This window comes from Pieris brassicae, chromosome 8 (assembly GCF_905147105.1).
Source record: "Pieris brassicae chromosome 8, ilPieBrab1.1, whole genome shotgun sequence".
Lineage (NCBI taxonomy): Eukaryota > Metazoa > Arthropoda > Insecta > Lepidoptera > Pieridae > Pieris > Pieris brassicae.
This window is the reverse complement of record NC_059672.1, coordinates 18,311,600-18,326,769: the sequence shown is the minus strand read 5'-3', so window position 1 is coordinate 18,326,769 and position 15,170 is coordinate 18,311,600. Positions and strand designations below refer to the sequence as shown.

At 33.4% G+C, this 15,170-nt stretch overlaps 2 protein-coding genes across 7 annotated transcripts in view; both read left to right on the top strand.

Annotated features, from left to right (window-relative positions):
- Positions 1-3,123, top strand: part of LOC123712738 (apoptotic protease-activating factor 1) — a 31,098-nt gene extending 27,975 nt beyond the window's left edge. For all 6 annotated transcript variants that reach the window (XM_045665983.1, XM_045665977.1, XM_045665981.1 and 3 more), the window contains 3 exons: positions 124-365; positions 1,320-1,472; positions 1,815-3,123. In XM_045665983.1, coding sequence (XP_045521939.1) covers positions 124-365; positions 1,320-1,472; positions 1,815-1,977 — 558 coding nt within the window. In that variant the 3' untranslated portion in view covers positions 1,978-3,123. The remainder of the gene's footprint in view (positions 1-123; positions 366-1,319; positions 1,473-1,814) is intronic.
- A 1,956-nt stretch (positions 3,124-5,079) lies between these two features.
- LOC123713480 (cell division cycle protein 20 homolog) lies at positions 5,080-14,666 on the top strand. Its single transcript, XM_045667162.1, has 10 exons — positions 5,080-5,654; positions 5,729-5,835; positions 5,907-6,068; positions 6,293-6,386; positions 6,916-7,145; positions 7,862-8,008; positions 8,187-8,314; positions 9,210-9,357; positions 12,903-13,102; positions 13,866-14,666. The coding sequence occupies exons 1-10, from the start codon at positions 5,357-5,359 to the stop codon at positions 13,963-13,965; spliced, it is 1,614 nt and encodes a 537-aa protein (XP_045523118.1). The 5' UTR covers positions 5,080-5,356; the 3' UTR covers positions 13,966-14,666.
- The last annotated feature ends 504 nt before the right edge of the window (positions 14,667-15,170 follow it).

Below are 15,170 nucleotides of genomic sequence, written 5' to 3'. Positions count from 1 at the left end.
ATATTAGATTTTTTTAAGAAAAAGTTTTTTTATTTGATTTAATATAATTGAAACTTGCTGAATGCTTGAAGCATTACAATTATGAACAAGATATATTATATAAACAAGATCGCCTCCACACAGGTATGGAATGTACCAAACAAACGACAGCTCCGACTTCTCAAACACCACAAAAGCAAGGTCCAATGGTGTGGTTTCTCCCCCACTCCGGACAAGCTGTACCGGTCCCCATCATCACATTCGCCCTCCATCGGCTTTAACTTGGATGATGATGAACAGCCTCCCTTGGTGCTGGTCACCATGGCCAGCGAGATCGTCTGGTGGAATATCACGTATCTCATACGTATGAGGAGTAGGGGGTGGAAGTAAGTATTTTTTTTTTAATTTGTACTTTTATATAAATTAATAAGGAGGTGTTTCAATAAATTGTGTGTTATTGTTATGACATAATTTTTTATTTCCAGATTGAAATGAAAAATTTAAGTACTTTGTAACCTTAGTTATATCAGTTTCATCAAACTTTTTAGGTCTGGCTCTCAGATTTCTAAATTGCATGATAATTTGTCAATCTAATACGCAAGTACGTAATCAGCCTCCTGTGCCTGACGCATGACATCCACTTTTTGGGTTTATGGATTCGTCACCATGTTTTCCATCACCGTTCGAGCGAATGTAGCGAAAGTCCATTGGTGCACAGCCGGATATAAAGCCTGTGACCTCAGGATTAGAAGTCGTACACTGAAGCCACTAGGCCATCACTGTTTAACCTTAGTTAAATAACATATATAATTTAGTTAAGGCGTAAACAGCGATTCTGAACCGTTAAAGACAAAGACACTTAACTTCGAACAAACTGTTGCATTTATTTGAAATCCTTCAAATAATTTTTATTTATTTATATTTTCTGTATACATAAAAATGAGTCACATATGTTGTTAAGCTCAAACCCCGTAGACATCTGGACCAATTCTATTTTTTTTTAATCTATTCCTTGTAATCTTAATGAAAAATTGGATAAATTTCACGGAAAAACATTAAAAAAACATTCAGAGAGAGAACATTCTCTAGGGTGTAACATATAAGAATGCTTCATTTCTTGGTATTGTAGCTACTATAAAAGTAGGCTGAGTAAAAATCATATTAAGTCGAAACGAACTTCACTTATATAATAATAATTAAAGAAGCAACAGTAAATGAACAAAAATATCTGTACGTATTGTTGTTATTATAACATTTTGTGTTTCGCCAAGAATCGAACTAAATCCACGTACAATAATGCAGTTTTATAAAAAAATCTAATTTAAACTCGTTAATTTCAGAAGCGGCTGGAATGTCGTCACCCCAGTAGCAAGTCCACTGGAACCAAAGAATGAAAGCTTCTCAAACGAATCGAGTCCGAATAACAATTTCTTCTTTGGCAACAACCCGTTTAGTCCTCAATACTTTTGGAAGCGCCATTGGAAGCGAAAGACGTAAGCAATTTAAAAAAATAATTCAAGCTGTTAAATAATTATTGTTTCTCCGGGAATCGAAGTCACGTTTGTCAATCAGTGAAGAAGTCTTTTTATAAGTCTTATTTCATGGTTAATTTTTACCGATTTTTAAAAACCAATTTGATATTGTTGAACACAATATTTTTATATGATAAGGTATGTTTATGCTTTGTCGATAAATTTCTCAGAAATTAAAAGTTTGAATGTAGGGAATACTACAAGTTTCATCAAAATCAGTTTAGTCGTTTCGGATACATCGAGTTTCTGACTCATTTTAGGATTTTTTAACTATGATAGTCAATTTAAACTATTTTTTCACAGATGCAAAGAAGGTTCAAAACGCAAAGAAATACTGGCTTGTATCAAACTATCCGGTATGTACGCCAAAACCTTATGTCACGATGACAAGTTCTCGTGCTTTGTGACAGTTGACAATCCCGGACACGTTCACATTATGTCACTTATGGACGCCAACTCGCCTTAAGCATAAAAGCCTTACAATTTTAAGGCTCGAGTTACTTCCTGAATTTTTAGGAAATTTAATATTGCTTTACAAAAATATAAAATAAATCAATAATTTAGAGAAACTCGATTTTCCCACAGCTTACAGTAATTTAACATTACTGCGAAGTCTTTGTAACGGTTGTATTAGATAACGTTTTTGTTTCATATTCCTTCAAGTTGTCAAAACTCCGCCTATTCAATATCGAATAAAAGATGGTTTAAATTGTTGCTATACAATTGTTGCAAAATGCTATATGCTATATAGCATTGTATGCTATATGCTATATAGCATTTTGCAACAATTTAAATGCTATATACTCTAAACTGCCATCGTCTATTCTGGTGCATTTACATAGTGATCATTAGTTTTATTATAATAACCGTGAAAGTTACTAGAAATGGCGTATTAACACATTTTAACAATATTACATTGTTCTTAAAGACAATTGTCTCATGTATGCCATTTCCAGTGTCATTAATAATATCGAATTTTTGCTCTTAATGTAAATCGGCATTTATTGTCACAAACGTTGTCTCAACTTTATAGTAATTTTATACGTAAACTATGAACAATAATTATTTTAAGTTAATTTTTATAATTTTAATGTTTGCGAGATGTTTAGTGCTTTTCGATCTCAGTAAGCAAATTTATTAGATAAATTAGAACAATTAACGTTTTAGACAACGATTTTCTTAAAGGCATTTTAGTTTAGGTTTTAAATTTTGCAAAATGCTTACATTCCACTACGTAAACCTTTGTGAGGACTAACTTCAGATGTTCATTATTCAATTTTCCTAATAATGGAAACATTAAGACACATAAATTTAATGTGCCTATTAAGACAGAACAAAACCGGAACTTGCGCTGAGTTCTCTTACCCATTGTGTCTGTCTTTTATATGTGAATTGAAATTTTACTTTATTCATGGCTAATTTTAAAAAGAATATCTATCTTTGTCTTCCATTTAATTCTTCTATGTGATAAGCTATTCGTAACTCGTAATGTTACGTAAACTTCGGCCATGACAAGTCTTTTTTATAAGTTTTATTGAGATGTATCTGAGGTCATAATTACGTAATTATAAAAAAATGTTAAATCCCACCACAAATATATTATTGAACGCGATTGAAAAGATTTATGATTTATAAAGTTTTATCACTGCCTTCGTGACCGTCCCAGATAGAAAAATAGTTGCCAGTTCGATTTTATGCAAATAACAAAACAGTGCCATTTTTGGTAGGATGCCTGTAAATAGTCATAGAGAATAAGGGTGAGATTTTAATGATGGCTACCCGCACGTATTTTGAGGGCACTGTGGGAAATGTTGCCATTTAAAAAAAAATGTTACTCAATATACATGTGGGAAGTTGTAATGTAATAATTGATGGTGCTATCAGTGATTGAAGTTTATCCCAATTTTATAATGAAACGAGATTGTTGTAGTGTAATGTCGTGATAACTATTTAATGCTCAATTATTGCATTTTTTGTTCCTAATTTTAATTCGTCTTTTTAAGTTGTGACTAGACAAAATCCGTTTCTGACTTATGATTTTTATAATGATTTGAATTATGTAATTTTAGCGAATAAAGTACGAAAAGAATTATCATCTTTTGGTAGAGATATTGCAATGTTTACAGTAATATTTTAGATTATAGAAACATTATTTTGTGAATTATTCTTTACATTTATGAATAAAATTGTACTTATGATATCCTTTCATTTCATATTGTTCCATATAGACCAGATCATACAAGAGACGGTTACATACAGCATTACATCAGCAACCCTCCTGATGATGCGTAAACCATGGGCGGCACTAGTTCATTAAAAAAAACTAATATTAAAAGAATATGTTGACACTTCAATGTATACGATTACCATATTAGTCTAAATAACAAGGGATTTAATCTGTACGCTTTATTAACCACTCGTGTACAACAATAGAATATAAGCTAAATAATATAATGTTAATTGCTATGTAACGATTGAATGCAACGTAACTGTTGAGGCGTAACTCCAAAGATTCAGAAACTCGCTACGCTTATAAAACTACACTATTATGATTTTTTTAAATTATAGTTGTTATAAAATTTGATGTACCAAATAAATATTGAGTTCCTGCCTTACTTCTAATACTTAACAATAATTATAAAAAAAAATATAGATAATACATCTAACGACATGCTACAATCAAATATTTTTGACTATGCCGATCATAGAACTATTTTATCAAACGCTATAGCGTTGACGCGTTATTCAATCTGAAAAGGAGGCCATGGTTGTACGTCTTAATTGCCTTAAGGGAGGCAATAGTGCGATACGAACCTAGTCCAATTTAATAGAAATAAAACCCAGGTCTGTCTAATTAATAAATATAGGAGCTTTTAGATTGAGTCCAGTCTTCCGGTATATTTCTTTGGAAGTAGCTGACTCAAGTTACTTGGCCCTAACCCTGTCGGCTGAACTCGTCGTTGGGTGATTCATTTATTCTAAGGCCCAGGTGGCAGGTCTTATGTTTTTGGCAAAACTTCGACAGGCCTTAATATATAAGGTAATGCAGTCTCGGGGTCGGTGCTACTAAATTTCATCTGAGTGCCTTCGATTATATTGAGAAGTGGGCTAAGCTAATTATAGACGACGATTCACGCTGAAGTCTTGACCATCGCTGTTCAGTTGTCCGCCTTTCAGTCAGTTACTAATATTGTGATTAGACAAGCAAAGATATATTTAATCTGTGACCGTTTTGTATGATTTGACATAATATTCTCAATTATAGAATTTTTGATAAAAGTGTCATTATTTACGAGTTATTTTACTCTATAAACCCATGTTCTATACTGATTATTCTCAATAACTCTTTATTTTTCATACTATGCGAGGTTATCTCAGCACAATATAACGTAATTGTCACAATTGATAAAAATTTAATATTTTTAATAACAGCAAGAGCTATCTTTAATATAGATATAGTAATGTGCAATAGCTTATAGCACTATAGTTGCTGTCAGGCTATTTTATGGTTAATCTTGACAGATTGACAGAATTTATTGACAATTCACATTCATTCTTCATTTTCAAATTCAAAAATTAAACGGCCATCGTTATAAATGTTTCGATGTTGCCTAGACAATTTTTACACTAGTTGCTTAGGAATTTAATCCTGATGCGGATTTTTCAAGTTTCTTACGGTGTTTTCCCCCCTATAGTGTCTTATTAAACCGATTATAACTTATCCAACGGATTCAATCGTTATTTTGTTTTAATCTAGTGACTATCTAGCAGGTCAATTTTTATTTAATGTTTGTTTGACATTATAAATTGTGGTCTAAAGTTCCTGTACCTGTATAGTATTACAAATGGCACAATTCAACTATTTAAATGAACTAAATAGCTTGGCAACTATAGATGGACCGATTACACGCGGCCCTCTTCAACGTTGGGTGAAAAAAAGTGGCGCCGAAAACATGAATCCGACTCTAAGCACCTCAAAAAATATATCGAATGCTAATTTGAGCGGAATCAATCAATCTATGCACAAACTATCTGTATCCGCTAATCAGAGTTGCAATAACAGTGTTCTATCTGCAAACAAAACTCCGACGCGGGCTGACATACGAAAGAATAAAAAGACTCCATCGAAGAATAAATCTCCAGGTAATCTTTAATTTGTCATAAGCATTTTATGTTTACTTTACTTTTCATTGCATGTAACAGAGTGTGTATTATAGGTCGTTCAACAACTCCAACACCAAACAAGGCTTCAAAGACTCCAAACAAGGCTGATAGATTTATACCATCAAGAAGCAACACAAACTATGATCTCTGCCATTACATGGTAGGTACCAAAATTTTATCTTTAGTATTTTATTTTAATTTATGGATTTATGTAAACCTTTTGTTGATTAGTTAACCCGTGAAGAGGAAAAATCTGATGAACCAACCCTTGCTACTGAAGCTCTCAGCAAGGCATTAGGAGAAACAGACCAAGGCCGTCTTCTGCAGTATACTTGTAAGGCTCCTGCAGCTCCTGAAGGCTATCAGAATAGACTAAGAGTGGTGTACTCACAGGTAATCTTTAGAATAACATACATTAGACAAAAGATTGTTTCTGCTTTAGAAAAATTAAGTAATAATATTGTATTTATCACTACAATTGATTTTTGTCTAATTTATACTTTCAAGTCAATAACAAAAAATCACATTTTCTCAATGTAATGTAATTTTGAAAGTAGTAAATTTATTTTTTATATGTTGCATGATGTCATGCTTAACTCTCTCCTAATACTTTACAGGCTAAAGTTCCATCAACTGTTAAAAACACATCTCGCTACATACCACACAGTCCAGATAGAATTCTCGATGCCCCTGATATTGTAGATGACTTTTGTAAGTACACTATATAATTTAAAATGAGAATGTTTTTAATAGCCAGTCTTGAGTCTACAATTGATACATTAGTATATTTTTATAATTTAAACTTGTATGTTTTGTATTTTACTTTCTATTTATAAAGTAAAATTAATGGGTGCTAATACAACAAACTAACCTTTTTTTAAATTGAAATAGAACCTATTTATTCTCAAGTCCTTATAACTATATGTTACGCTCCTCCAATAGATGCTTATTGGAAATTCCATTCCACCTCATCCTTCTTAGGCAATTCATTTCGGATTTCCTCCATTAAGTTGTGGAATAGGCTGCCTGAATACATATGATGGCTACCTCCCTAACATAAAACTCTTCTGCATAAAAATTACTTACCCTGCTCAATTGTGACTTATGTAATTCTTGTATTTCCTTTTCTTTTGCATTTTATAATCTAAAATAATAAAGAAGGTTTTATAATTTATCCATTATAATGGCTGTTCTGTACTATAAAAATATTCGCATGCTTCTATTAAAATTTGGTTTTCAGACCTCAACATCCTTGACTGGAGCGCATCAAACATCTTAGCGGTTGCTTTGGGCAATGCGGTATATTTGTGGAATGCTGGAACTGGACAAATTGAGGAACTAATGTGCTTAGAGGGCAATGACCCTGTTTGTTCAGTACAATGGGTTCAAGGCAGTGGCTCACACTTAGCCGTTGGGCTGTCTTCCGGTGTTGTAGAGTTATGGGATTGTGAGAAGATAAAGAGGTTGAGGGTATGTATGGTGGAATGTGGTTTAATATTAAATAGGACCATGGCACAGAACATAATATCTTGTTAAGAATAACATTTGATCCGTAACAGGTAATCTAAGTCAATCTTCTCATGCATAGGAAGTTTGATAAAGACTTGTTTCCCTCATGATAGCTCTATTCAATCGGCACTGCATGTCAAAGCGTAGTGGAGAGCATGGAAGTATCTGGAGCAGACTATCTATTTCCATCGGTTTCTGACCAGCGCCTTATGACAGTGTACAGTTTTGAGGACGATGAGTCTTTCACTGGATTGTTCCATTTGGTTGGTGAACGGCCATGTGATCTTTTGCCTTCTGTATCACCAACCACGATTAGTTTCACTTCGTATCGCCTCTGCGCATTGTATTGCCGAAATAAGATAGGATTCCCTGTAGGCAAATGGTAGATAGAAGAGTCTGTATGCGGAGTTGGGTCAGGATTGATGTGTTGGTGCGCTTCCCAAGACAGCAGCATAATGTTATTAGCCTCTAGCTTTCCTTTACTAATGCATATTTTTTATTTCGACTATTGGTAGTTGCCTTTGACGGTAGTTAGTAGTAGTAGTTAGTGTTTAACTCTTTAGCCTATATATATAAATTAATGATTAAACAATCTAATTTCATATTTTTCTTAACTTTTTCTCAGTACAATTTAATAAAAAATATCATATTTAAAAACTTATTTAATCGCTTTTAAGGTGATGGATGGCCACAGTGCTCGCGTAGGTTCCTTGGCCTGGAACCTCTATGTAGTATCGAGTGGTTCAAGAGACGGAAACATCGTACACCACGATGTGAGGCAACGGGATCATAACGTCGCTACTATTAATGCGCATACGCAGGAGGTGTGTAATTAATATTATTGAGAAATAAATCTTTGCGCTATTAAATAACTTTGTTTGTCAACTTCTAAGCAGACAAATTTTTCTTCTTAAAGAAACAAAATTTCTTTACATCAAAGTTATCTCTTTACTTCTAATATTTGTTAGTACTCGCTTCTAATAGTATTAACTATTTTTCCAGATTTGTAACCTCAAGTGGTCTCCGGATGGAAAATACTTGGCTTCGGGTGGAAATGACAATGAACTGAACATATGGCCTCTCGCACAGGGTCACCATTATACGCAAACACAGTATTTGTATTCATTTCGGTTAGTACATATTTGTTACTAAAACTCTAATTTTCCTAATTAAATTCACTTGACAACATAAATCTGAAATTAACTGTTTTTCAAAAATTTTAACTTAGTTTATTATTTAACCTTAATTTTAACCCGTAAAATTACACACTTGTCAACTTTCTACCGCCACGAAAGCTCCCATACAAGGTATGAGACAAAATTTAGAACGATTATTTTTTTGGTTGAACACACGAATTTGAACAAATAAAGACATACTTAAAAAAACGTCTATTGGTGCACAGGAAATGCTGGATGGAATTTTAAAATGTTTCAGTCCATTTAATAAATAATGAATTTGAGGAATTCATAGCCTACCAGACCTAATATATAAAATAATTTTTTTTTGACATTCCCTAAATGACGTAGACATGTATTGAATAGTTCTAAATGGTGTAAATTTCTGCAAATAACCATTTTTTGAGCGTGACGGACGTTATTTATTAAAAAACTTACTATTACAAATTTTTGCCTGTAAATCGGTTTCCGGACGTTATTTATTATATATTAAAACTGACTATTACAAATTTTTGCCTGTATATCGGTTTCCGGACGTTATTTATTATATATTAAAACTGACTATTACAAATTTTTGCCTGTATATCGGTTTCCGGACGATAGTTTAACGTGAAAACGTCATAACAAGGCATTGACGAAATTATGGCATACTTAAGTCTTCGAGAGGAAGAGAGATAGATGCGGCGCGAGCGTACAATGAGCGTAACGGGACAATGTGTCATGCTTTTTCGTGCGTGCAGCCGGCGTTTATCGATTTATTAGACGTCAAAAAAATTATGCATTTCAAACATCATTTGATTTTTTTGAAAGTCACGTCTTTATTGACTAATCAATGTTAAAATACTTGCAGAAGTCACCTGGCAGCAGTGAAGGGCCTGGCCTGGTGCCCTTGGAGCAACGGCATCCTGGCTTCTGGTGGAGGAACAGCTGATAGAACTATTCGCATATGGAATGTTAACACTGGGGCTAACTTATCTACTGTTGACACTAAATCACAGGTATTCTTTAAAAAATACTTTATAATTTAAGGCATAGACGAGGCAAAGTCGTGTCTATCAATTTAAAAAAAATATATTTTTGGTCGAAAATTTAACCTAGGGCCTTCGAGAATTATCCCCATGGCGTCTTAAACGTGAAAAAACCTTTTCTATAATATATTTGTTGAAACAGTTTAAAAATATGATACAATATACAAATATTTATTAATTTAAGTTTCGTCTAATTGTTTAAGCATTCGTTTATTAATAAAAAGTCCAAAGAACTAAATGTCTCACACCACAGCATTATCTATGTTTGCAAGTATTATAACGCTATAATGTATCATGCCGCAAAATACTCGTAATTTCCTGTACACATAATAATCAGAATTTTCGCTTTAATTACGCGACTCCATAGATGGTAGTGTATTTTCATATAATGCATATTGATATTCATACGGAATTGTTTGGTTAAATCCCTAACCACTAGTACAAGGTTGACTAGAAACAAATATCCCTTTTATTGTCTCACGTACAAACGTGCACAAGCACAAGCTCATCATTTAAGACCATGTACAGATGGCAAAACTTTGACACGCGTTTTTAAATCGCCACCAATCATATGAGCGCGTTTACGCAACGCGTGCTTTGATAGCTATGTAACGTCCGTTCAGCGCGCGCTTCCATCGCGATTGCACGTTTTTGTGACTTGTTTTCGTATTCAGTTAAAAAGGAGTAAATCTTAAGATATGAAAAATGAGTAGATCTGAACATGATAATAATATCATATCATTATCATCAATAACTGGTATAAACCAGTAACTAAAATACCGTCTTCCATGTCCATTTTCGAAGATCTCTCGAAACAGACTGATAAGCTCTCGCAACGCGCGTAAGATCTTGTCATTAGAACCCTTAATGAATTTGATCTGAGTCTGTTTCGATTGGTCCGGTTCGGTTGGTTAACAGATTGACTCGGTGGACATTTTCAGGTTCTCCATTAAGACGTTTTAGTAACCTGGCTGTGTTAACTATATTATTATTATACTTAGGCTGTTTTAATTATATTACGCGCGTAAGATCTTGTCATTAGAACACTTAATGAATTTGATCTGAGTCTGTTTCGATTGGTCCGGTTCGGTTGGTTAACAGATTGACTCGGTGGACATTTTCAGGTTCTCCATTAAGACGTTTTAGTAACCTGGCTGTGTTAACTATATTATTATTATACTTAGGCTGTTTTAATTATATTACGCGCGTAAGATCTTGTCATTAGAACACTTAATGAATTTGATCTGAGTCTGTTTCGATTGGTCCGGTTCGGTTGGTTAACAGATTGACTCGGTGGACATTTTCAGGTTCTCCATTAAGACGTTTTAGTAACCTGGCTGTGTTAACTATATTATTATTATACTTAGGCTGTTTTAATTATATTACGCGCGTAAGATCTTGTCATTAGAACACTTAATGAATTTGATCTGAGTCTGTTTCGATTGGTCCGGTTCGGTTGGTTAACAGATTGACTCGGTGGACATTTTCAGGTTCTCCATTAAGACGTTTTAGTAACCTGGCTGTGTTAACTATATTATTATTATACTTAGGCTGTTTTAATTATATTACGCGCGTAAGATCTTGTCATTAGAACACTTAATGAATTTGATCTGAGTCTGTTTCGATTGGTCCGGTTCGGTTGGTTAACAGATTGACTCGGTGGACATTTTCAGGTTCTCCATTAAGACGTTTTAGTAACCTGGCTGTGTTAACTATATTATTATTATACTTAGGCTGTTTTAATTATATTACGCGCGTAAGATCTTGTCATTAGAACACTTAATGAATTTGATCTGAGTCTGTTTCGATTGGTCCGGTTCGGTTGGTTAACAGATTGACTCGGTGGACATTTTCAGGTTCTCCATTAAGACGTTTTAGTAACCTGGCTGTGTTAACTATATTATTATTATACTTAGGCTGTTTTAATTATATTACGCGCGTAAGATCTTGTCATTAGAACACTTAATGAATTTGATCTGAGTCTGTTTCGATTGGTCCGGTTCGGTTGGTTAACAGATTGACTCGGTGGACATTTTCAGGTTCTCCATTAAGACGTTTTAGTAACCTGGCTGTGTTAACTATATTATTATTATACTTAGGCTGTTTTAATTATATTACGCGCGTAAGATCTTGTCATTAGAACACTTAATGAATTTGATCTGAGTCTGTTTCGATTGGTCCGGTTCGGTTGGTTAACAGATTGACTCGGTGGACATTTTCAGGTTCTCCATTAAGACGTTTTAGTAACCTGGCTGTGTTAACTATATTATTATTATACTTAGGCTGTTTTAATTATATTACGCGCGTAAGATCTTGTCATTAGAACACTTAATGAATTTGATCTGAGTCTGTTTCGATTGGTCCGGTTCGGTTGGTTAACAGATTGACTCGGTGGACATTTTCAGGTTCTCCATTAAGACGTTTTAGTAACCTGGCTGTGTTAACTATATTATTATTATACTTAGGCTGTTTTAATTATATTACGCGCGTAAGATCTTGTCATTAGAACACTTAATGAATTTGATCTGAGTCTGTTTCGATTGGTCCGGTTCGGTTGGTTAACAGATTGACTCGGTGGACATTTTCAGGTTCTCCATTAAGACGTTTTAGTAACCTGGCTGTGTTAACTATATTATTATTATACTTAGGCTGTTTTAATTATATTACGCGCGTAAGATCTTGTCATTAGAACACTTAATGAATTTGATCTGAGTCTGTTTCGATTGGTCCGGTTCGGTTGGTTAACAGATTGACTCGGTGGACATTTTCAGGTTCTCCATTAAGACGTTTTAGTAACCTGGCTGTGTTAACTATATTATTATTATACTTAGGCTGTTTTAATTATATTACGCGCGTAAGATCTTGTCATTAGAACACTTAATGAATTTGATCTGAGTCTGTTTCGATTGGTCCGGTTCGGTTGGTTAACAGATTGACTCGGTGGACATTTTCAGGTTCTCCATTAAGACGTTTTAGTAACCTGGCTGTGTTAACTATATTATTATTAGGCTGTGTTAATTATATTATTATTATTAGGCTGTGTTAATTATATTATTATTATTAGGCTGTGTTAATTATATTATTATTATACTTAGGCCGTGTTAATTATATTATTATTATACTTCGGCCGTGTTAATTATATTATTATTATACTTAGGCTGTTTTAATTATATTATTATTATACTTAGGCCGTGTTAATTATATTATTATTATACTTCGGCCGTGTTAATTATATTATTATTATACTTAGGCTGTTTTAATTATATAATTATATTATTATAACGCTGTTAACTATATTATTATTAGGCTGTGTTAATTATATTATTATTATTATTATTAGGCTGTGTTAATTATATTATTATTGTTATTATTATATATATGTTATATATGTAATTATATTATAAGTGCATGGATCTGCTTAGGGCTGCGCCTTCTTAAGTTCTCCCGTCATTTGCACACGTGTATGCTTTATAAATCTTCTTTTTTTGTAAATCCTAATGTCCGTATGAACCCAGGTGTGTTCGATCTTATGGAGCAGCCACTACAAAGAGTTGATCTCGGGGCACGGCTACGCCAACAACCAGCTCGTGATTTGGAAGTACCCCAGTATGGCCCGAGTGGCAGACCTCACCGGACACGTCGCTCGTGTGCTGCATCTCTGCCTCTCGCCAGACGGCACTTCGGTTCTCTCCGCAGGGGCTGATGAGACCTTACGGTGAGCGGTTATTTTAATTTATGAATCTAAGGATTATCTTAACATTTTTAATGTTAAAAATAAAAATTATATCACTCTTTAACCGTCTTAAAAATTTGAAAAATTTGACGTATATTATATAAGTATTAGCTTATGGCATCTGAAATAGATCATAAAAGATATTTGTTTTAGATTTTTTCCACCTGTATAGGAAAATAGTATGTCTAATATTAAATTAATAATTTAATGAGTTCAGTGAAGACATCGTTTGGTAATAATAATAAATCAAATTGGAATAAAAGTTCTGAAACATCCCTTCGTGTCCGTCTTCATCATCATCAGTTTCATTAATACTTTTTAAAAATAAAAATAAATCAATGGCGATACAACCTTTTAGGTCTGGGCCTCAGATTTCTGTATCTGGTTCATAATCATTTGACATGACACATGACTCTGACACACGCCGTCGACTTCTTTGGGTCTAAGGCAAGTCGGTTTCCTCACGATGTTTTCCTTCACCGTTCGAGCTAATGTTAAACACGCACATAGAAATAAAATCCATTATTGCACAGCCGGGATCGAACCTACGACCTCAGGGATGTGAGCCGCACGCTGAAGCCACTAGGCCAAGAGTTTTTATTCCGAAAAGCGAATATTTCCGTGGCATAGCAGCTAGTTATAATTCTATAAAAAAGAGATTTTAAAATTAAATAAGTATTGTAAATATTCAGATATTTAGACGCTCTAAAAACTGAATTAGTTAATAACGAATGTCAAATTTCAGCCTCTGGAAGGTGTTTATGTTGGATCCCGCTAAGAAGAAAGATCCAGTCGACACAAAGGCAGCTAAATCCCTTCTCAACATGAACTCGTTAATTCGATAACTTAGCTGTATTCAACTTAATGCTTATTATAATTGTTTAGGACAGTTTAAGAATATTTTTAGTTATTCCTACTTAAAATAATTGAATAAGTTATTTGTTGTCAGTTTAAAAAAATTGAGATCCCAATTTTTTTTAGTTCCACAAAAATTCAAATAAAAAAAAACTTGTTGTTTCATAGTATTTATTTGTTAATCGACTGATTATTTGACTAACTTATCATGTTTTAACCGGACATAATTTTAGAATAGGTTTTACAACCTAATGAAATATCTTTTTGTTGACGAATTCGTATTGTAATGAAGAGGTTCTATACTTGACTCGATCCCAGATCGATTTTAATACTCAATTATTTTTATATAAATGGAGGGTATTTACGTTATTTGAGGGTAGTCGAGAATTAATCAAATATCGATTATGCAAATGAGACTGATAACGCGTAGGATATACTTCGATTCACTTTTAGATGTAATTTTTGTGCCATCGATTTCGTGAATATATTTTCGAATGTTTATTTTAAATCGCAAGAAGTTGAGGTCGTAAAATGTATCACGATATGCTTAGTTAGCTTTCTCGCTTAGTTTAGTCTTTAATTTTCACTTTAACGTTTCATTACCTCGGCTTCGTTGTTTTAATTTGTATGGATTTAAGGATTATGTTAAGGGTTTTACTTGTAATTTTGAAAATAAAGGTTTTGAACATTGTCTTTTTATTACTCATTTCAGTTACTTACAATTTTCTGTGTATCAAGAAACGTTCGAAGTCAAACTCGGAGTTAGTTTTCGCCAAGTGATGGTTATGTTAGCGTTTTCATATCTTATTATCATATATTTAAACAGATTAATATTAATATAAAAACATTACGTAAATAAAATTTATGTAAACTCAATTTATGTTTCCAAATTTAACATTTTACACTTCTACTTAGTATTGGTTAAAAAAATACTTTCCAACTTGAAATTATTTTCCCTACAGTTCAAATTTATGTCGCTGCTCATGAACACTCAATGACATAGGCCTCACAAATGCGTTGCCGGCTTTTAAGGAATTGGTACGCTCTTTTCTTGAAGTCGCTAGCTAGTTCCACATGGTGGTGGTGGATGGCGAATATTCTCTTAAATAATGCTCATATGTAGAACGATGGACAGTTTCCTGTAGTCCGATTATATTAATATGTAGGTATAATATTTTTCAGTGAACACTTAACA

What these genes read in the sequence shown, in the direction of transcription:
- LOC123713480 (XM_045667162.1), top strand. Translation starts at nt 5,357, where the DNA reads ATGGCACAATTCAACTATTTAAATGAACTAAATAGCTTGGCAACTATA. An exon ending in CAGTATTTGTATTCATTTCG is followed by an intron (nt 8,315 to 9,209) that starts GTTAGTACATAT and finishes AAATACTTGCAG; the next exon opens with AAGTCACCTGGCAGCAGTGA. An exon ending in GGGGCTGATGAGACCTTACG is followed by an intron (nt 13,103 to 13,865) that starts GTGAGCGGTTAT and finishes GTCAAATTTCAG; the next exon opens with CCTCTGGAAGGTGTTTATGT.